The sequence below is a fragment of the Nymphaea colorata genome, chromosome 6 (assembly GCF_008831285.2).
Source record: "Nymphaea colorata isolate Beijing-Zhang1983 chromosome 6, ASM883128v2, whole genome shotgun sequence".
NCBI classification, from domain to species: domain Eukaryota; kingdom Viridiplantae; phylum Streptophyta; class Magnoliopsida; order Nymphaeales; family Nymphaeaceae; genus Nymphaea; species Nymphaea colorata.
In genome coordinates this window covers 5178576-5201469 of record NC_045143.1, presented here as the reverse complement: position 1 = coordinate 5201469, position 22894 = coordinate 5178576, and the positions used below count along the sequence as shown (strand labels likewise).

The following is a 22894-nucleotide window of genomic DNA, read 5'->3' as shown; positions in this document are numbered from 1 at the left end:
GGGGGGCCGGTAAGGGCACCTGACCTCCCTCATTTTTTTTTTCAATTTACATGTAAAGTTTAGAAAATTTAACTTGCCCGATATTAAAAATTTGAAAAATGATATTTCGCTCTTATCAAAATTTAGAAACTTTAATTTGGCCAACTGAAAATTTTTTTGTTCTGCCCCACATGAAGAACAATTATGATTCTAGAATTTTCATTCTCCAATCCAAATTCCAAATCATCAAACTCCCCTTAAATTAAAAAGAAGCACCTTGGATGACTTTCTTGTCATTCAAAGATTAACGTCTAGAATAAGCTGATCTTGCAAATAACTGCTGACACTTTATTTGTCTGCATTTTCTTGCCTTGGAGGTTTAAAAATAATTCGATTCCAAAAGTAAAAGTATGAACTTATAACAATATTGGCTTCAGATCACATAATTATTTTAGTGGAGATCATGCTTCAATATGGGACATCTTTAAAGTAGACAACAAATAATTTGAAACATTCGTTGACTAGTTTCAAACAGGCAGATACATAAATACGTCTGTTATTCCTCACTTTATATAAATTATATTCCGGTTTAGAAATAAAAGCGTATAAAACTGAGCTTCTGTTATTACAGAACACCATGATAGACGGTGGAGGTGGTCAATCACTGAAAGTTAATTCGTGGTGTCAATCAGTTGCCAGATGCTAAAGGACAACAGGTTTCGCCACCTACTTTGACGTCGTCCAGGCCCTTCAAAACCAATGACTTTTCGACCGATTCTTCCCCCCTCTCCCTCTCCCTCTCTGTATCTGACGCAGTGCTGAAAGAAAAAAGAGTGGATTACAAGGTCATATCCTGGCATTTAAAGCTTTCTTTCTGCTCACATATATATAGGAAGAGCTCCCCATGATCCCAACATGCTTTTAATCTTGGTGTTACAGAGTGGAAGAAGAAATGGACCTGGTTTTCATGCTGGAGGAAGAAAGTCGATCTGCTTTCATTAGATGGGTTGTTCAGAACCTTGGTTGCAGATACATTTGTTTGTGGTCCTACCAGCCTTATCTTCCCAAGTAAGCAAATCACCACAGAAACTACCACCCATAGAATTCATAATTAGTTTCTCTTCACAGACAGTGTTTTGATTCTGGTTTCTACTGTGTGCTTTAATGAAGGTGCATGCTATGCACGAATGGATGGTATGAAGAAGATAAGTCGACTGCAGAAGCCAGCTGGTTGAGGCAGGAGCTGTTCGATACATACAGGGGCTCTGTCTGTGTCATAGAAAATGGAGGGTAGGAAGAAATTAAGCGATTGACCTTGTAAATCAGCACATTCTATTAAACGGCGAAGCTCGTGTTCTCATCTTCCTAGTCTAATTCATATGGCTTCTGAAACTGAGCAGGATTCCGGGGCTTGCTTTCACGGAAGGAAAGGCTTACTTAAGGCTAGGAGAGGCGAGTCTCCAGAGCATGGCGAGAACGGACACGCAAAGGCAATTCTATCAGGTTTTGTTTCTTCTCTGCCGTTGCTCTGCTGAGATTTACTGTCGTTGCTGCTGTTGTAATGATCATGACGAGTTCCTTTGCTAATTATTTTCAGGGAGCTGGGATTAAGGTAATTCATGCTTTTCTCAATTTGGTTTTCCGAGATGATGATCATAGAAGCGAACTTGAAAGATCGTTTACCAGTGCTGGTTCTTGGAATACAGACTGCAGTTTTCTTGGCGTGCAGAAGTGGTGAGGTGGAGATTGGTTCATCCTCTGGCAACGTAAGTTTTCTTACGACTAAAATCTTAAGTTAAGCCATTTATAAATCACAAGATCAATGGGAAAAACCATAAAAAAGAACGACTTACTTAAAAAGACAAAGTCAGAAAGTAGTATTATTAATGATGAAATTTGATCGTATTCTTGTTTATTTATTTGATAACAATAGTTTAACACTAAAAGATGAAAATGATACGACATCAGATTCACAAAATACTCCACAATCACCTGAACAGGGGTCACAGTCAAGAGAGCCATCAACCATGACCCCGAAGTCCATATAAGGACAAGTGGGGCCCACCGCAGTCAAGATACATGGCTTTGTTCCATAAGAAGGGAGCCAGTCTATTATGGTTGTCTTGTTGGTAGGAGAGCATTTGGTAATTGAAAAATTATGATCTTAGAACACATATTCTCATGCAACTTGTTTGATCAACGCCATGTTATTGTTTTATAAGATATAGTAAGTGTTCATACAGGTGGGTGTCAGTTAATAAAATTAAAATTGTAAGAAATTTTTGCCAAGAATTGATTTGGTAGATTATATGATCTGCTCGATCATGGCGTTCCTGAATTCCGAGCGATGGAACTGGACTAAAATTGTTTTCAGGATTTTAGTATTGCTGTTGGGTAGTCATCCGCTTTATCTTATTTTTGCTGTTTGCTTGATTTCTGAAGCAACTTATATAATAATGTGGAAGATGCAGTGATCCAAACACCTTTTGACTGCCATATATATATATTTTAATTAAACAGTTATGTATCAGTAGATGATCTTAATGAAATTGCATTTCTGTTGCCAATTATGCTACTCATTATACACTACGAGAAATTAGTTATTGCATCGTTGATCATTATTTGTTTCATGATTCTGATTTTAAACTTGACGTAGCGATCGTGTACTTGAACAGATCAACTTGGAGATGGAGGAGATCAGAAGCCTTCTTACAGGGGAATTGTTTAAGCAATTCCAGTCAGTAAACCCTGCTCATCCTCTAGAAAGCAGCCGAGCATCGTCTTCCTCTTCCTCGTTGCTATCCTTCTCCATTGGGAGCCCGGAGTACTCATCTATGCTGATCAACCTGCCCAATCCGCAAAGTTTTCAAGAATCCATAAGGAATCAAGCTTCCATTCTTAGGAGCACAACTAGTCATCCTCATCCTTACGCTCTGCCTCCAGCTACTAGTATGGAGGACGCAGCAGTGACAAAAGCAATGCTTGCGGTTCTCTCATCATCAGTTTCTCCATCTCCGGCATCATCGTCGCCATCATCGTCCTCATCATCTCCTTCATCGTCCGCTCAACTGAGCACACAAACTGGCGCATTTAGAAAATATTCACGTGCATTGTCCCCATCAAGATTCATTCGCAAATCGAGTTCCCAGAGCCAAAACCTTCAGAAACTTTCAGTTATTATTCTTCGGGGCATCAATCAGCAAAGACTTGAAGCTCAACTTGGGGCAAATAAGCCTGCAAGCAGCCAACTAAGTCATGTTATGTCAGAGAGAAAGAGAAGAGAGAAACTCAATGAGAGCTTTCTGGCTCTTCGTGCTCTCCTGCCTCTTGGAACAAAGGTGAGGATACTAAATAGCGCACTCCCTCTGAAACCAGATCAGGTTGACTGGGGGGGGGGGGGGGGGGGGACTATCTTAATGTGTAACACCACCAAGATGCATATACATGTCTTAGGTGTTCTATTCACTGTTCTGCTAATGCATTCTCTGATCTTAAATGCTTCTAATCACTTGTGTTCTTATTGGGTTTGCTAATTATACTTATACTCTGTTCTTCTTGGGGATCAATCAGAGGGACAAGGCTTCTGTGCTAACAAGCACTAGAGAATACATGATTGCACTCAGAGAACAAGTCAGGGAGCTAGAAAGCAGAAACAGAGTTCTCGAAGCTCAAATGTTTCTGCTTCCAACTTCAAACGGTATAACAAAAGGAAGAGAAGATGAATCATCTGCTGGTGAAGGAAGAGAAGAAATAAAGGTTGTCGAGGTCTCGTCGGCCCTTGATGAGAGGGAGATCGAACTGATTGTCCATAAACAGATCGAGCTCACGTATTTGGTTCTAAAATTGTTGGGATGTATCAAAGACATGGGCAATGTGGCCCTGCTTGCAGTGACTGCTGATGTCCAGAAAGTAGAGCAGCAGCAACGAAGCTCAGTTGCTCTGAGATTGAAAATCATGGTATGCATCATCTACTTTATTACATAATCAGATCCTTACAATCAACGGAAGTGTGTTCTTGATGACAAAAACCGTGCCACAGTACACTGGCCATCCTAATCAAACACTGGTCATTTTCTTGCTGTACTAGATTTGATTTCGATTTCGGCGCGGCTTTGAATTTATGTATGATCGAATCCATAATATATTACCCTGCAAACTACTAGTCTAATCTTGACCACTTAGAAAAGGGCTAATTTCTTGTTATGTTCTTTCTCTTTGAAACAGGGCAAGGATTGGTCGAAGCGCGACTTCGAGGAAAGGATATCCAGAGAGTTTGGTGGCTGAGAGCCAAACTTGAACGCCTGCATCTCTTGACTCTTGAGATTTTGTTTGACCATATACAAACAAGAGCCGGTAGTGTCCCTCGCCGTGGAAGCTCATCCAAAGTGAGTCCCACCAAAGCTTGGTCCAGCCCAAAAAGTCTGCCTTCTTCACAAGGGAGAGTGGCTCTTTGAATACAGAGGTTCCTGCCTCCTTGACCTTGTTAGGTCTCTAACAACTCAGATCCCTTTCATTTACTTGTCAGGGTCCCTTTACCGTGATGTATAATGCAAGATATTGAGCGACAAATGAAGCACCGATACTGTATATATATAAATATATATATATATATTTCAAGTGCCAAAATCGAAGGAATAGTTTGAAGTCGTCAAACTTGACTGGTTTTCTTCTCCTTTCCTCTTGTCTACTTTACATGTAAGACTGCCTGGTAGATTAATTTATTGATAAGAGATGTGAAGTGAACAAGGTAAGATTTGGCTACTGAAAAGCCTACGTAGAAGATTGTGTTCAATGGACTTCTAAGATGTTGTTGCTTGCCCATGTGGATGAAACCAGGTGACATCTTTTTCTCTTGCCTTGAAATGAAGACTTGCTTTGGCTTAAGAAAAGTAGGCATTTGGAGGATTCAGACCTTTAATCACCAGCCTATGCGGTCATGGCTCGCCCCCCAATAATTGATCTTAAGTCGTTTTGATGAGAATCAATGGCATAATTTCGATTTAAAAAGTTGATTTGATGGGAGAAATTTTGGCATTTTTTGGCAGCCAATGTTGTCGTATGGTTAAAATTTGAGAATTCATTTGAAACCACACAATAGTTTGACATTTAGTAAGACTGAATCATTCCATAGATCTTTGGGCCATCTGGATGGCGGCTGTCTCATGCAAAGCATCAACAACCTTATGTATTTTATGTGATAGAGAGAAAAAAAAAGAAAGAGTAGATAAAATGGGAATGTATATCAAACTTTGGGAACAAAAGTCCTATAGTTACAAAAATTAAGAGACAAGAAATCCCTTAGTTATAAACAAACGGAAGCAAAAAAACGAAATATACAATACAAATTACAGAAAAACGAAATAAGAGAGGTGGAGAGAGAGTGGAAGGATGGAACAGTATCATCACTCAGCTGGAGAAGGAGGATGATGCTGCACATTCTGTACAAAACGAGCCACAGACTCCAGCAAAGAGAAGGTGCCTCTGAAGACCCTGTTGTTGTACTCCTCCCAAATGCACCACCAAGCTGAAATGAACCAAGAGAAAAGAGAAAGAGAGAAAAGCGAGAGAACTTAAACTCATTACTAAAAACACAATAAATTAACATAAATTGTTACTAATTCTTCTATCATTAAGGGGTTGTTTGGTAACAATAGCATGAGGTTACTATTTTACTCATCTACATAAATAATTAGTATCTACATAAATAATTAGTGCATGAATCAACATCAACTTTTGGGGTAAGCATATTCATGGAAAATAACATCATGTTACTCATGCCAAAAGCGCGTGGCTGATTTCAATGATGGAATGTCCAACCGGAAGAGATTGTCACTCAAGCTTAGAGACTTTGTCTTATTACAACGAGTACGAAAAATCAAAACGGGCGACTGACCTTTTACCAACCACTAGCCCAAACAACCATTCCAAAGACTTTGGGGCTTCAAAATTTATTGATTTAGCTGCAGCGAGCCTAGAACTAAAACTTTCAAAAGTAAGATTTCCTTATTAAAATGAAAAAAAAAAGAGAGAGAATAAATTTGTGCCCGTTAAATTTTCATAATAATGGGGCCCTCCAACTCCATATTATGTAAATTGAATCGGCATCTATGGAAAAACCTGAGTCAACTTTAATGGCTTGGATTAAGGTTAGGCACCTGGCCCGATTCGGGCCCGGGCTTATGCTAGGAAAAAGGGGCACTAAGTCGGCCTAATTCCTTTCGGGCTGGTCTAATTGGGCTTGATAAGCTTAGGTAAGCTTGATAATATTTTTTAATATTATATATATATATATATAAGATTTCTTATGATTAATTATATTTTTATATTATTTTATATTTAAAGATATTTTTTTAATTTAATCAACCGAGCCCAGGTTGGGCTTAGGCTCAGGTTTAAATGGTTGGGTTCGGCTCGGGCCCGAGTTTTGGATGTCGGGCTGGCTCGAGCCTAGCTCCTTATTAGGCCGAGCGGGGCCCAACCGTCTTGATGCCTAGGCTTAGTTTGGATGTTGCGTGAATTGGAGAAATCTTTTCATCCTACCACTCAATAATAAGAGGACCGAAGCCGCCATCCTTCCTCATCCCCATAAGATACCAGGCATGCTTTGCACCACAACAGAGTCCGAAGGAAGGAAAGGGGTTTGCAAGGTGTCACTGCAGCCAAGGAGTCGGGATCTGTTTGGCTTTCTCTTCTGAAAGTCATAGTGTTATAGTGTTGAGGTTGTTTCTACACTTGTGTTTGCATAGGATTGTAGGCTATGCCGGTCCAATGTTTGTTGGATCAATCGTTGTATTCTTTCATTCTTTGTACTTGTTCCTTACATTTTGAAAGTTAGTCGGATTCCGTTTAAAATTCACATTCAAATGTGAATTCATAATATCAAATTCAAATTGTGAAATGAGGTTTAAAATACGACTTGTTTTTTCATTTGCATTTGAATGTGAATTTGAATTGAATATGTGATCATCCCAAATAATGGATATAGTTAACAATAAAACTGTTTGGCAACAATTGACATTGTTGAATGAGTCCTTTTGGGTGAGCGAGAGGATCATCTCGCCATTCGAAACGAGGCCCGAAAGCCTTTCATTCTTTCTGTCCTGTTATCTTAAGCTGAGTTGGTATAAAATAATGCACCCTTCAACTTAAATGTTGCATAGAAAAACATAAAGGATCAAGAGAATTATATATAGGCTGTCAGGCCGAGTATTTCAAAAATTTGGTTTTTGAATACATTAATGAATTCGATCCAAGTCTTCCGGGTCAAGACAGAACCTAGTCCGGCATCCAGCTTCTCCCCTTCCTCTCTCTGTCTCTCTTCCGGCTTCACTCTCTTCCCCGCCAACGAACTCCCCGCGCTTCTAGCTGGAACCCTAACTTGATAACATCGGCGGTATCATTCCTCCGGCGACTTCCGACTGGTACCCTCTCTCTCTCTCTCTCTCTCTCTCTCCTCTCTTCTCGCTCTCTCTCTCTCTCTCTCTCTCTCTCTCTCTCTCAGTGAGATAGATGCAGAGTGGGGAAGTTCTTCCCCTATCGTTCGTCATTTTCTTTTGAGCATTTATGGATTTCGAAATTCGAATGCAATCGGAATACTGGGTAATCGCCTAAAGATGGGGGTTCTAGGGATTTGGGGGGGGGGGGGGGGAGGGACGCATTAGGGATCGCATTTGGTATGAGCGATTAACGTAAGTATGTGGGGCTTCGGTGTTTCGTTTGCTTCAAGTTATGTTCGTGAACAATTAATTTGTTCTGAAATATCCTGCGTCCACTTGACTGAAATTCTGATGGTATACTACCAACGCGATTGCTTTCTTGTCAAATTTCTCGCACGCTTACGGGTCTAATGGATGGAACAATCTACCGGCGTGTCGTAGCAGTGGCAGGTTCATTGGATAGGATTGGAATGGCTTCAGTGAATATTCCTTAATATAGTTCTGTGGGCTAGTTAAAAGAAAAAAACTTGGTCTACCTAAGTATTTGAACTGATTCGTTTTGAAGAAGAATGGTTTTAGAAATTCTTGTCATTGAAATGGGGTCGCACGTTTATGTTGCTCTTGTCCTTTTTATTCTACATAAAATGACATTAATTTCTTGTGGCTTATTTCATAGCTGTCATCGGTTCAAAAGATGCAGAATTTACCATATTCTCAAACTACAAGAGAAGCCTGCAGACCTCATTGCTGCCGAACCATCCTACTTTTGGCCTTTTTTCTGTCCATAATCATTTTGTTTTTGCGTGATCCAGTATGTTGGTCTTAAACATTTAAAACGCTAATGTAATGAGCTTGTTGCATGTCAATGAACTGCAAAAGGTTTAGGCAGAATCAAAGAATGCATATTGACTGGTCTTTCTCATCCTCAAGAGAGAAAATGCGTCTCTACTGTACATAAATGTGAAAAGGAGAGAAAAACTGTGACTTCACACATAACCGGTTTTGCCTTAAGTTACTTTGACGAAAATGTGAAAACTAGGTTCACTAGCATGTAGCATCTAACGTAAATTATGAGCAAGCCAGGTTAGACAGTTATTAGCTGCTTTTAGTGTGGTAATCAATGGTGGAGCTACAAATTTTCTGCTGAGGGGAACTAATCCACATAACTTAATTTTAGTCCCTTCAGCAAATCCTAAACTCTTGAAGTACATAGAGAAATACTGAGCGCCACTAACAGGACTAATCAACCAAATTTTATGAGTCCATGTGGGCAACTAACTGCCTACACAAGCCCACATGTGGATATGCCACTGGTGGTAATTAGTTGAAGAAATAGAAATTTCTCCACAGTGCATGGCAAACTGAACTTAGAACATCACCAAACACAGATGAGTGAGCTTGAGATAGCTTGTCTGAAAGGGAAAAAAATGCAACTTGTTAATTTCTAAGTGGGAAAAATGAAAAAATGGAGCTCAGTCTGCTTCACTTGAAAAATAAGCATATTATTTCAAGGCCATAGATAGTTTACATATCAATTGCTTCAACATCTACATTCGTTTGATATGTTGCTAGCTAAGTCATATGGGTACTTCAGTAAGGTCCACATATCCGTGTTGCCATACCCATACCCAAAATGGGTACTTGGACACATTTGGGTACCTTTAGATTCAAACTGTTTTATTTTACTTTGATTTAATTATTTCCACCTTACTTTTCATTCTATTCTTAGACTTATTGTTCACTAACATGTAATGTTTTTATTTATATCACTTATTTGCTAAAATGTTGCTTTCATTTTGATTTTTTTTTTGTGTTATTTTGCATATATACATACATATATCCTGCCATACCCCCGTACCCATATTTTTTAAAGTTGTCGTGTCTGTACCCATATCTTCGTACCCGTATCCAAACTGTACCCGTACCCATGTGACTTAAGTTGCTATTTAACATACCTGGACAAGTTGCTTTTGAAGGATCAAAGCCAAATCCTTGTTCCTTGTGCGCAGCTTGGAAGCCTATGTTAGGAGTTCAAACAGGCTTTTTGCAAGTCAAATGTGATTCTCTTTACAATCAACTCGTCTCCTCCCCTAGCCTTAACTGGTTCTCAAACAAACTCATGCGAAGGTTTTTGGAAACTACTTTTTGCTTCATTCACACGTGACTTATCAAAAGTAGGTCTCGTTTATGTATCATTTCGATGCCCCCTGCCATTGAGTACAACTGTGGAATGGTAAATTGCATTTACTTCGCTTTTACTATTTCTCTAACTTATGCTTATAGTTTGATAACACCAAAGGAAAGACTTAAAAGGGTCACCTCCTCATGTTTGCAGCTTCTTTACGTGCACGATTCTATTCCTGTCTGCTTTATCACACACACAGGCACACAGAGTTTAATTCCCTATTTTCAAATATTTATGGAGAAAAACCAAATTTTGTAGACATTATGAGTTTTCTTTATAGTAAGATTTTTACTGATCAATAATACAAAATTTTGGTCAGCTTGTGTCACATGGGGACCAAAAAGTGACTGGTACTGTGTCAATGTTGATTTGCAGAGTGAATTGCTAGATTCTTCCATGTCTAGTCTAGATGTATTGCTGATTGCAGATATATTCCTAAAAGTTTTGTATGTATGTTACAATATGTTGCATTACATCTCACGACTATAAGGTAAGATCAGGTAGTGTGCCGTAGGTATTTATGTTGCACCAGAAATCTTGTGTAGGTACAATTAATATAATGTACTGTATTGTCCATGTTCTAGGTATTCCAATAAACACTTGAAACTTTCTCTTGTTTGCTTTATAGGTCAATATCTCCACACTTTCATACGAAAGGGAACCTTTGTCTGAAATGTTTTGCGTGAGAAGTAGAGAGCCTTCTTGGATACTGTCGTTTTTGCGTTTGTTTTAGTATTTTTGAATTTTAATACTTTCGGTTTGTTTCTTATTGGATCAGTTTGCCATTTGTGTATATATTTTGTTGCTGATCGCTGTTCTGGAATGTCACGGACATACCAGTGATGGGCTATGTTTTCTGCAGCTTACTTTAGCCCATCCTCCACCCTCTGTATTAGAGCATGGCATTCTTTACAACTTTATTTTAAGTTATCTTTTAGAAAATGGGAACTTCTCTTGAACAAAAGTGTGAAGATAGGGCTACTCTTAGGCAAGGATTCTTCATATTTTGTACCCCCCTTGATATTTAATATTATATTTCTCCGCTGCTTGTGGATAGGCTGATCTTGGCATTGGAAGAAATGGATGTCAAACCAACAGTTGCTTTGAGGGCGGCACTCGTAGGTGCATTGGCTGCATTTGCAAAAGTTGCTGGTGCAGTAAAGGCTGCCGGTGGAGCAAAAGTTGGTGCAGCAGCAGCTGCAATGACCGCGGCTGCTACAGCAGCAATGTCAGGAAGCAAGGGGAAGTCAGATGATTCTCCAAAGAAGCCATCAAATTGATTTTTGATGGACAACGTATTATTCAAACAGGGCTTAACATCTTTTGTTAATAATATACAAAATGTTGTACGAAAGGCGGCCTTTCCTAGGTGCATAATTTAATGTTCAGCTCTTCGAGTTGATTTTCTTGGTTATGAAGTGCTGAAATGAAGTTGCCCTTGCTTTCTTCCAGTTTCCTAGTCACCTTTGCCTTTGAGAAACAAGAAGAATTCGAATGGCAAGAGGCGTCTACATAGGCTTGATCAAGTAGTGATAAGCAGTGCCAAACAACAAGAGCCATGATCAAATGGTAGCATAATGGAACATCCAGGGTTCGAGAACTGGTATACGTAGAGGAGAAAGGAAGAAGAGCCATGATCCCAAACAGAAAAGAACGCTGCCAATCTCTTTCTCTCTCTCCGTATTTCTTGATGCTCCATCTATGGTAAACCAATATTTTCTTTCACCGAGGGACATGTATTAAACCAATATTTACTTTCAGGAGCCGCCATCTTTTTCACGGCCAACATATTTCACTGTCTTAGCTGCCCCTTTTCTCTCCTTTCTCAATCTCCGGATTCATGTGCATTTAGGTACAGATCATTGTAATACTTCTGCTTTTTAAACGACTCAAAGGAAAAGCTGGAGCTAAGCGCCTTGAAGAATAAGGAAATAACACTAGTTGTATTCCACCTAACAAAGTGGCAGTGCTGCACATTGGCTAGATCCGGGCTAGGCCTGGCCTGTCTGAAACCCGCACCAATGTTGATAAAAGCAGATGGGCTCAACCCCGGTTCGAGTTGACCCTGTAAAGATCATTCCTAGACTTTATGACTATGTTCGGTCTCAGGTTGAGCCTTGACTGGTCGGTCTCTATGTTGAGCCCGGGCCGAGTTGGGCTGTACTTAATTAGTATGTGCAGGTATACCTCTGGCTTTTCAAAAGGCCGGCAGGACGATGCTCATGGAAGCATCAGTTACTGCTTGTAGCTGCCCAACATATGGACATGGAAGGTCACACCGTGCCAACCCTTTGGATCCATCAGGAAGTTCTTAACGAGTCAGGAAATCGTGATGTAACATAATCGTATTCCATCAGGATTCATCTACGTCAGCAGTCCAGTATGAAATCTCTGCGTTGTTTAAGTTGCAAAAGCAATAATCCGAACGAAACCCCCAAGAATTTGATAGATTAATGTAAAAGCAAAATAATACAGTAACTATCAGGTGGCAGGTTATACTTATTGTATGAGCTAACTGTTTAGGGCGAGGGTCTGCTTAGACCCTTGGTGTTATGATGGCCTTCATGGGATGGAGTTTGTGAGTTGTAAGCACCACAGTGTCAACATTTTCTTCCTCCCCTTCACAAAGCTTCCATTGAAATTCTTGTACAAATCTTCCGATGGATTTGCAAGCAATCAGCATGGCCTGTAGAGATCCGGCGCACATCCTCCTCCCTGCCCCAAATGCCATTGTTTTGTATAGATCCGTGGCCTCATATTTTTCATCCAGAAACCTCTCAGGCTTCCACTCTTCTGGTTCTTCCCATTCATTTTTATCAGTATTGCAGGCATAGATGTTAATTGCAACCTGAGAACCACCATTACACAGATAGTAACTAGAGTGATGTAAATTTGAAGAAAATAGATCAGAATTGTCTAAAGGCTTAACAGAAACGAGATCTTCTTGCCTGAGTGCCAGCAGGGATATTGTAACCCCCGATTTGCGTATCTTCATGGATGTACCTAAGAGGCACAACTGGTACAGGGGTATGCCTTCTCAAGGTCTCATGGAAGACAGCATTAAGGTATGGAAGTTGTTGCAAGTTCTCTTCCTTGATGGTCTCACCGCCGCAGACTTTCTCAATTTCTTGGTAGAGGTAATCCTACAGCAAGAAACCAATCAGTCAGAAGTAGTAGCCAATGTGGGTAGACGAATTCTAAAATTTCATCGTTTTCCCCTGAAAAAGGAAGGCAAAAGATGATACATTTTTTGAAAATAGCAAGGCCAGAAACAATGGAATAATAGCAGCTCTGAGAAGAAGAATGGAATTAAATAGCAGTTATGAGAATAGATCATTGATTATTTTCATCATGTTGAGAGAGAGAGAGAGAGAGATCGAACAGCATATACAAGTATCAGTAGGCTCCCATGGTTAAAAAGCCAAGATAGTTAAAGGCTGCCAGTGGATAAATAGGCGACCTGATACTGTGGGTTCTTTGCAAGTTCGAACATGGCCCATTCTGTTGTTACCATGGTAGTGTCTGACGTCTCAATTATCGACTCCCAAACAAGCATTCTCACTTGTTTCTCTGTAAGCGTTTCATCTTCGTTTAGCAGGGCACTGAGATAACTATCTGTTCCCTGAAAATTAGCAAATTATTCAGCTTGCTGAGCAACTCCTTAAAGCGCAGACAATTCAATCAACAATACTGTACTGACTTGAAATTTCAATGCACTGACCTCTCCAGCAGCCATTCTTTTCTTCTGTCTTTCTATCAATGCCTTCATAACTGCAGTTCGGCGCCTGTCCATCTCCCTGATTTTTGACTCTGCTCTTCTGTTGGGAACCCAGCTGAGATATGGAAAGAAGTCCCTCCAGTCCACTTCTATGGCACCCATCATTGGATCATCTACCAGAGCACGAAATATTTCCCATCTTGATAGTTCAAGCCCCAGCTCTTCAACATATATAGAATCTATGTCTTCGCCCAGGGCCTAAGTTTCCATGAACAAATGGTGGACAAAATTTAGAGAACAAAATTCAACTTAAATTTTCTGATAGTCAGATCCAGGCAAAGAACAGGAAAAACAGAAAAAGAAGTGCATAATGAAATGATGGAAACCTGCTTCAGAGCTAGACTAAAAAGCTCGTTCTTGAAGATTGCCCTGAGATTTACTGCACCACCCGGATTAGCTCTAACCTCACCGTGGAGACTCTTTATCATGTTCTCTATCATTGAGTCTCTGTTAGGCCGGAGACGTTTCTGCAGTGGTTTTATAAGGGCAGAATTACTCATAGTATTGGAAGTTACTGGAAGCAGAACTCCATTTCATCCAAAGAAAAAGCATATTCCCTCCAATCAACGAAAATGAAAGAAGATTTAATGGTTTCTGATGCACTAATACAGAGAAAATACAGTTATAGACAAAGAGAAAAGTCGCAAAAGTACCTGAGCGTTGGCTCCCAGGATGCTTGTGAGCAAACATTTCTTGAACAACTTATGCTCTTCTCCATAGTCGCTCATGGCCACCATCGTCTTTCCACCTGTCAATATCTTTAACGCACTCGGAAGCTTCCTTGTTGAGATCGATGAGAATTTAGTCACCATGGCCTGCCAACACCAACACTCGAAACGTCACGACGCTCAGAACCAGGGAGCAACAGCATATATATATCTCCAAGTAGGCAACCCCGCTTTCAACAATGCATGCAGAGAGAGAGAGAGAGAGAGAGAGAGGCGCATGTTCATCCTCCTCATGGTCGAAAATGAAGAAGAAAAGAAAATAAAGAAGAAAAGACTGATCTCGTCATTTTCCATGCCTCTTTAGCCACTTCAGTAGAGTTGAGAACCACGAGGGACAAAGCTCCAGTCCTGATGGTGTAAACAGGACCATATGTTTCGGCCCAACGTGCAAACGTAAGATGAGGTTTCTTGGCCTTCAACTGGTGCAAATTCCCGATCACAGGAAATCCAGGAACCGCTAGACACAAATCCACAGTCTCATCAGGAAAAAAGAAGCAACAAAACTAAAAACTTTCAACAAATCAAGCACCAGAAAAAACCAGCGAAAGACAAGCGTTGCCTACCAGGTGGGTGGCCTTTGGGCTGGAAAAACACCTTCTTAAACACCACCCACAACAGAAAACAGATTCCACTGCTCAGAAGAAACATGACAGTGGTTGAGTTTTCAAGAAGAAGAAGATCGGCCATTTCTCTTCTGCAGAAGCCGAAAACGGTGGTTCTGAACACAGGAGGAGGAGAAGAGGTCGGATTGCAATATAAGAAAGAAAAAGTAGTGGGCGAATGGCGGTGCACTTGGACAAGGGCCAGAACGGGCAAGGCCTTAAAGCAGCATTAGAGGGTCCAGCAGGATGGCAGCACAAGAATTAGATTCACTGAGCAAAAAATGGAAAAAGAAAAATAGACAAGTGGGGGAGATGAAGCCGTGCTCTTTTATTGCATTTCCAGAGTGGGATACCCGAGTCCACAGTGAATCTCCACGTTGCAACAGACTACAGTGCTATCTGGGAACGCTAGCCAGCTGCTACCCCTCTCTTCCTCTTTCTCTTTCCCTTTCTCTCATTAACTGATGGGTAGTGCAATCCATCTGGTTGGCGGCCTGTTGTGCTGTAATCGCATCTTTAATTTGATTTCTGAATTACCTTGATGGTATTGAAGAATAATGTTGATCTTGAGACGAGGAAGTTATTATCCATCCTCCTTTTTCCATCTCCTCTCCCTCTCCTGCTGCATGCCAAAGAGGCAACAGCGGAGCAGCAGCACTCAACTTTTTCTGAGTGCTTGTCCTTTTCATGTTAAGGCAAAGATGAGAACTCTCATATGAAGTTCTTTTCTCTGATCCATCTTTCCTCTTCAAAGTTGAGGTCTCATGGATGGCTGCAAGGGCACAAACTCAGGGGAGAGATCTCTCAAAATCTGATGCATTACGATTGAAATAAGTAATGAAAATACCATTATCGTCGGAGGGGATGGTTGGTAGGCCTTTTTTTTAAATTTCATACCATCAATTTGTTGACAATGCTTAAGTTGAAGTGATCAAAGACACCAAAAACATGGTTTGAGTTTTAGAAGGATAAGAAGTGAGGTGAAAGCTTCGAATTTTTTTTTTTAAAACACAAGATGAAATACTAATGCTCATCCAAAAGTAACAAATATATTGCCAATCATCTTAGCAGTTTAGAATTTTTGTTTCGATAAGATAAAAAATACATGATGCAACGAATCTTGACATAGAGATTGAATTTGACACAAAGACCGATTGTTGAGTAAGGAAAGACGAATAAAAGGTCAAAAAGGAAAATGAAAAGGAGGATTGGTACATATATAGAAACCATAGATTTCAAGAGGTGATATAAATTAGATAACATTTTTAAAAAGCAAGCTCTTTTAAGAATCCCAAATACACATAAAAAAACACACACCCAATTTAAAGAAACTCATTTTCCCCCCTTTTTTTGTCTCTTTCTCTCTCCCTTTCATCCTTTGAAGTATATTTTTGATTCTTGAAAACATAGTTTTGCCTTTTGAAATTACAACTTATCTCTACCATCCAATCTCTTTGATGTTTTTTTAAGAGTCCAAATACCCCTCAAAAAAGTCAAATAATTTCATTTTCATTCCTGCAGTCATTTTTCATTTCAAAATTTTGGAACATCAATTAATTTAAGCAAGATGAATGCAACATTTGGAGACACCAAAAACAAGTTTTATATCCTTAAAAAAAGAAAAAAGAAAAAAAGAGGACTTGGTGGAACCTTAGGCTCACTTTTAAAGTATGCTCTCTTTTAAATTAAAATGAAATGTTTTTCTTTATCAAGAAAATAAAAAATTTAAAATGGTACTCAATTGATGAGCAAACATGTGGCAGCGTACTACACATGTTGGGGTGATCCACATCAGCCATGTCGGCCTCTTATCTTTTAAATAACAAAAAATATTTATTTAACTTTTTTTTTTTTTAAATCAAAGCTAGAACGAACTAAAATCATGGCACTCTTTGTCTCGAGCGGGACATTGACAAATGACAACTCTCCGTTTCAGTTGGATTCGGAAAACTTCTTTCCGGTCACGGGACCCAAATCCAATCTTCCAGCGTTTCCGATTGGATTGATTGTAAATCAAACGGAGCACCACGTTTCACTTACGTATTTTTCCTGAGTATTTTTTTTATTAAATTAATATGTATTATTTTTGAAAAATAATATTTCATAAAGTTTTATATGGGGAAGTCAATTAAAGAAGAGATTGCGGCAAAAGTCAATGAGAAATGTATTTTCAAAAAACAGTCTTTTTTTTTTTTATTTACTTTTTCAGATTAAACACCAAGGGCATCATGGAGATGTAACGCAGCACTTTTATTGAAGTTATATTAACTTTCTCTTTCGTTTTCGTCTTGCCGTTTGCATGTTAAAAAACACAAATTTGTGGTATGAACTTGAAGGGTTGGATCAAATTCACCGGAATTATTTCATTCTAAGCCCAGCCCTCACATGGGTGCAGGTAATAAGTTTGGGTACCGGTATAGAGATACAAGTACGACAAGTTAGAAAAATTATAGGTACAGTTATGGTAAAATATATAGATGTATATAGGCAAAATATCAAAAAGAATTTGAAATTAAAGCAAATTAAATTTCAGTAAACAAGTAACGTAAGTAAAAAATATTACATGTTGATGCCCAGTAAAAAAATAGATAAAAAGGAAAAGGTTAAATCAAGTAAAAAGTAAGTCGCTTGGATCAGTCAGATAAAAAAAAAAAAAAACACCCACCTGCTTTGCCAGGTCGATAGTGTGACGACACAGGGACTTTAGCTAAGCAGCCATGTAGGTTAGTGGGGAGGACTATGCTAAAATTGAAAGATCCATTGGTAACTCTGTAGCATATTCAATTCAAAGTTATGATGGTAGCATTCCATTAGATAGGATTGTGATGATCGATAATAGATATCTCATATTTTTTTGTGGATCAGTTTGTGGGAGTTGTCATGAACTACACCAAAGGTTAGAGATGTCAATATATCTAATTTGGAACCGATATTCAGTTAAATCATTGCAAAAAAAAAAAAAGGATATAGAAAAAAGTTTAATATCCGTTTAATAAATCGTTCGGATTCTGACAAATTTGGATGTAGATTCAGATTGGATTTATTTTTAAACAAATATCATATATCAAGTGTTCTAACATTTTGAAAATTGGCCAAATCCTGATGCAGGTATGGATGCAAAAAGCAGATTTAGATTGTGAAAGAAAACTTCATATTCATATCCGTCCTCTTCTTTATTCATGTTGTAATATGAATTTAAATTTGAATATGTGAATATCCGACAAAGCAGATAAGATTAAGAGTATACCTTATTTGAATGAGATCCATTGACATCCCTACACTTATGTAAGCATATCGACCCTCCCTTGGGTGGTGTGACCCAAAATCCAAGCATCGACTATTCTATTATTCAGTAATTTCAAATAACTAACTACTCTTCTATTTTACTGCCGCACCCGGGTTCGCATCGAGACGGGTGCGGCTCAAACTCACACCTGAATCCAGTTAAAATGTCATATTACTAAATTATTTATATATTATTTGTTGTTTTGATATTTTTTTTATGTAATATAATTATTCAACAAGTATATTATATACAATAATGACTAAAGTGTAATAATAATATATAGATGCTTATTCTGTTATATATATAATAAATTAATAATAATTTGAGATGTGCCGTTCCAACACGGGCACGGGCACCCGCACTGGTGACACAGTTTGGAAGTGAAGCCTCAAGCACTTTCCAAAGAACTCGGCCATTAATTTAGCGATCTGGAGACAGACGGTTGAAATTGGGTGATGCCAACACACTTTTCTTCCACTAAATTGCCTCACAAAATTATAGACTTAACCTTCTTCAGTCATTAATAGTTGATGGTGTTGCCTTTCATGGTGATGATATTCTCTGTGTAGCAACATTTTATTTTCAAAAGTTATATGCTGCTTCAGACTTTCGCCATTCAGCTTCCATTACTGCCGCGGGCTTTCGCACTCTACCATCTTACTGTCGTCCACAGCATTCAAGCCCCCTTTCATTTTGAAGAACTTCGTGCTGCCCTCAAGGATCTAAGTGGTTGGAAAGCTCCGGGGCCTGATGGGATCCAACCAAATACGTTTTGGGCCTTTGGTGATCTCTTTCATGTTGATCTGCTTCAACTGCTCTGTGAGTTTCATCGTAATCTCCATCTTCCCTCCCGTGTGCACCGTTGGATGATCACCTCGGCCCCTAAGCAAGTAGTTGGTTATCTGCGACAGGCCATTGCAGGACTTTTAGCTTCAGGATTAACGTCTGTTATGCCTATGCTGGTAGCTACACGATTCCTTGTATGCTTGGTTTGTCATCTGTGAAAAGGTTCAGACTCAATGTAACCTTCAGCAATGGGGTTTCCATTGCACCTAACTAGCCCATTGCACCTAACTAGTTGTTGTGCTCTGCGCGCTGCTGGTGCTGAAAGTATTGTCACAAAAAACGCCTTAAAAAAAAAACACGTATTTAACGTCAAAAATAGTTTTACCCTATAATACCCGTACTATTCTTGTTTAAAAAAAAAAAACGTCAGAAAACAAAAAAAACGCATATAATACCCGTTTAATACTCGTATAATACCCGTATTATACATTATTTTCTCGTTTTTTGTCGTTTTTTTTATTAATTATTATTTTTTATAATTTTTAAGATGTATTAAATATTTAATTTTTTAAAAAAATTTGCCGAACTTTTTCCATTTTATTCCCAATATATAAAACTTTTGTCGTTTATACTTGTTTTTTTCCTCACCGTTTAATACCCGTCCCCATTTTTTGTGACAATGGCTCAAAGTAACCTACCATTTGTTGTGGGCTTATAAAGAAGTGCAGCAGTTATTTGATTTCTCTTTTTTGTTACATGTTCTTTGGTCAGATATTGCAGCTGTGGTCTAAGCCTTTTGGCCACTCTGCTTTTATTTGCTGTGAAACCTTTTCTTATATTTCTTTTGATACTATGTAACTTTTTTCTTGCCTCGTTTAATATAGTTCCCAAAGCTCTTCCATTTTTTACTAAAAAATTATTTTAAATAAAATATAAAAATCTTAATATATTTTTAAAAACTATTTTGATATAAAACATGCTTTGAATGAAGTTGTTTTTATGAAAAATGTTAATTTTTTTGTTATTGAAATTTTGATGCTATGAGAGTCATCCATCTTTGCTTATTATAAAAACACTATTAAATGTGTAATATTAGTTCCTCAATCCTTCTGTTCTGTGAAGATCTAGATCAAACGCAATATGATCTAATCGAGCATTCAGTTTTCAAGCTAATTGTGTACTTGCCCAAACCCAAAACAAATGCAAATCTAAAGCCCAACATTCATCAAACATGCATGTGCACACTTTGCATTACAAATTCTATTTTTTTGGAGAGATTTTCCCCATTTCATAAAAGACAATTTAAATTTTGTGGTTACCCATTTTAGATGTTCAAAAATCTGCTCCATAATAGGACAAAAGAGAATGGTTTTCCTATAAGATCTAAAAGCTGCTTCAGATCTGTTCTGCAGGACCCTACGTCTGAATTCAGATAAGTATGATCAGAAAGTCTCACTCGATATTTGTTCATCAGATCTGAAATCGGCATCCATTGTCCTGTGGTCTCAGCTTTATTAAAGCTGCTTGAACAACAAATCTCCAAAACTGACTTGTAGATTGCGGAGTAGTATAGTTGGTCGGCTTGAAAGTCGCCAGTGGCGACACATCCTTGTTTGATGCCATAGCTGGTATTGTTCTTTACTGCAAACGGTGGTATGAGTGATGCTCAAATTGAAGGGTGTATCGCAAGATTATTTAAGTTTGAAAGCAATACTAAATCCTAAAGACCAAAACCACCTTCCACATCTCCGCTCATTAAAAACACTGAAATCTGTAACTCTAGTAACCTAGCACCAAGGCAGTGGCGGAGCCACAAATTTTTGGCTATGGGGCACTAGTACATAGTTTGTGAAATTTTTTTAAAAAAATATATGTTATTTTAAAAATAAAGCAAATATTGGCGTGGGCAACACAGGCGTGAAGCTGGGTTGAGACTCCATTTCACATGGAGTTTTCTTGAGCTGGCGTGGGCAGGCGCCCACACCTGCCCCACGCTGGCTCCGCCACTGCACCAAGGCCATCCATCTAAATCAGATACGTGGTTGAGAGAAGAAACAAGGAGACAAATGTATAAACTAATAATAGATGACGAAAATTGCCATCATTTTTTCTTCTTATATTTCCCTGAACCGTCTATCATGAATGCATATTATATGGCTATATAACTCTAAAACTAGAATCACCATTCAATTTTCTTTTATATATATATATATATATATATATATATATATATATATATATATATATATATTAATGCTGCACTTGATTGGAAAGCCCATGAAAGAATATTAATGCTGCACTTGAAGACGTGCATGATTGAGCCAACAATTGAGATCTCCGTGAAGTAATCCAGCAGGGGAATCACGCAGAACATGAAGAGCAGCGACTGCAACTCTGAATCACTACCAGCCATGTTAATATTGCATATATATTACATTCTGCTCCACTGAGAACAAGCTTTCTGTAATCTTGTAAATACAGAAACCTTTAGCTTGATATCTGCATGCACTATCTTTGTACAGTCTCGTGTTATCTATGCTGTTGATATCGTCTCGATCTTTTGAATAAAATTTTCATGCAATTGAACATTGACAGTAGCTGATGCAATTTGAGAATACTTTCACTTTCTTTCATATATGTGCAACCTATTCATTCAGCTGAACTTATTCTTCATAGGTACACTTAAAACTCATTTTTTGTCGTAAAAAAAACAGGTTCTAGAAACTCATTAAAAAACCAGATTTCCACAAAACCAGGTTTTGTCAAAACCAATTTTTTGAATATTATCCTCCAGCAAGCTACTTTGTTACTCTTCTTCCTTTTTACCAACTTCTAGTTTATTTGAGAAGGTGCAAATGTGATGTACCTTTACGTTTTTATCAATCATTCTAGTGAAAGTGTCGTCGTTATTGGAAAACTTACGAGGAGTAATTTTCTTTCACAAAAACAAAAATTTAATGCATTGTCAGCAATATTACGTCAGATTATTTGCAGCATTGATTTTGATTATTGATCAGATCTCAGGTTCAGTTCCTTGGCAATTGGGTCAGGATCAGATCTGGTAGGCAATAAAACCAAGAAAAGTCTAATATCAGATCCCACTCAGAACATTGAAAGAGCAAAAAAGTAAAGAAAAAAAAAATCGGCACTTGCAGAGGTTGATTATTAGCCAAACTCTGATTCCTCTTCGTTTTTCTAATAAAAGATTATATCTTTGTTGAGAAGAAGAGTCGTCGATTTATTTTCTTCAGCTACATTAATAGCGAGTGATGAACATTAATAGCCGGCTTTGGTTCTTTTTTCGGGGCAGTGGATTGTAATCCTCTCACTCATCTAAACAGAAAAAGGGAGAAATTTAAAGAAAAAAGTAAGGCTAATCAGTGTTCTTTAACAAATATTAAGGGCCCAGACCGCATTTATTATACAATTAAAGATATTTTCAAAGAATGTGAGGCCACTAAACCCCTCTTGAGAACAAATCAACCAATATATATATATATATATATATATATATAGAGAGAGAGAGAGAGAGGAAATTGAAATGTAGCTGTTAGATATTAATGGGTGACTAACAGTGGCAGAGCTACATATAGGCTGGTGTGGGCAGTTGCCCACACCAACTTCTCAATTTTCTTTTATTTTTATAATTAAGATTGTTTAATATATATATATATATAAAGAGGAAATTGGCTGTTAGATATTAATGTGTGACTAACAGTGGCAGAGCCACATATAAGTTGGTGTGGGCAGTTGCCCACACCAACTTCTCAATTTTCTTTTATTTTTATAATTAAGATTGTGTAATATTTACTTTGTTATACATGTAAGTGCCTATAAAAACCTGTGAATCAGTGTTTTACAAAATATTTAAAAGTGATTGCTTGTACTTCTATTGCAAGGTGTTTTTAGTGATGATTGTTAAATATTTTGCCATGTAGTTGGCTGATTTCAATTCCTCTAATAACAGTATTACGATAAAAGTGAGGCTTTGGATCAAATCTAGAGATTTGCATCTGCTGAAGTAGTTGTGAAATGAAATAAATGCTATCATAATTATTTATAAAAAATAAAAATTATATGTAACAATTGAAAATGATAAAACAAGCTACAGATT

The 22894-nt window shown here is 38.2% G+C and overlaps 2 protein-coding genes and 1 long non-coding RNA gene across 5 annotated transcripts; 2 read left to right on the top strand and 1 right to left on the bottom strand.

The window, feature by feature from the left end:
• The first annotated feature begins 771 nt into the window (after window positions 1–771).
• On the top strand, window positions 772–4706 carry LOC116256329 (putative transcription factor bHLH041). Of its 2 annotated transcripts, XM_031632670.2 has the most exons (9): window positions 772–824; window positions 919–1047; window positions 1150–1269; window positions 1380–1482; window positions 1577–1591; window positions 1686–1745; window positions 2655–3317; window positions 3550–3936; window positions 4204–4706. In XM_031632670.2, the coding sequence occupies exons 2-9, from the start codon at window positions 932–934 to the stop codon at window positions 4261–4263; spliced, it is 1524 nt and encodes a 507-aa protein (XP_031488530.1). In that variant the 5' UTR covers window positions 772–824; window positions 919–931; the 3' UTR covers window positions 4264–4706. The 2 variants fall into 2 exon arrangements, with proteins under 2 accessions (XP_031488530.1, XP_049934353.1); XM_050078396.1 differs by lacking the exon at window positions 772–824 and having other exon boundaries at window positions 868–1047.
• Window positions 4707–7163: 2457 nt separating this feature from the next.
• LOC116255607 (uncharacterized) lies at window positions 7164–11437 on the top strand. 2 transcript variants are annotated; one of them, XR_004172902.2, is made up of 3 exons: window positions 7222–7400; window positions 10658–10969; window positions 11053–11437. It is a non-coding gene; the product is annotated as an uncharacterized LOC116255607 (long non-coding RNA). The 2 variants fall into 2 exon arrangements; XR_004172901.2 differs by lacking the exon at window positions 11053–11437 and having other exon boundaries at window positions 7164–7400; window positions 10658–11051.
• A 580-nt stretch (window positions 11438–12017) lies between these two features.
• On the bottom strand, window positions 12018–15514 carry LOC116255470 (ent-kaurene oxidase, chloroplastic). The gene is made up of 8 exons (XM_031631304.2): window positions 14670–15514; window positions 14403–14563; window positions 14032–14193; window positions 13705–13845; window positions 13322–13576; window positions 13061–13222; window positions 12549–12743; window positions 12018–12448 (listed from the first exon to the last, which is right to left on the bottom strand). Exons 1-8 carry the CDS (start codon window positions 14791–14793, stop codon window positions 12137–12139), a joined length of 1512 nt encoding a protein of 503 aa, XP_031487164.1. The 5' UTR covers window positions 14794–15514; the 3' UTR covers window positions 12018–12136.
• Between the last annotated feature and the right edge of the window lie 7380 nt (window positions 15515–22894).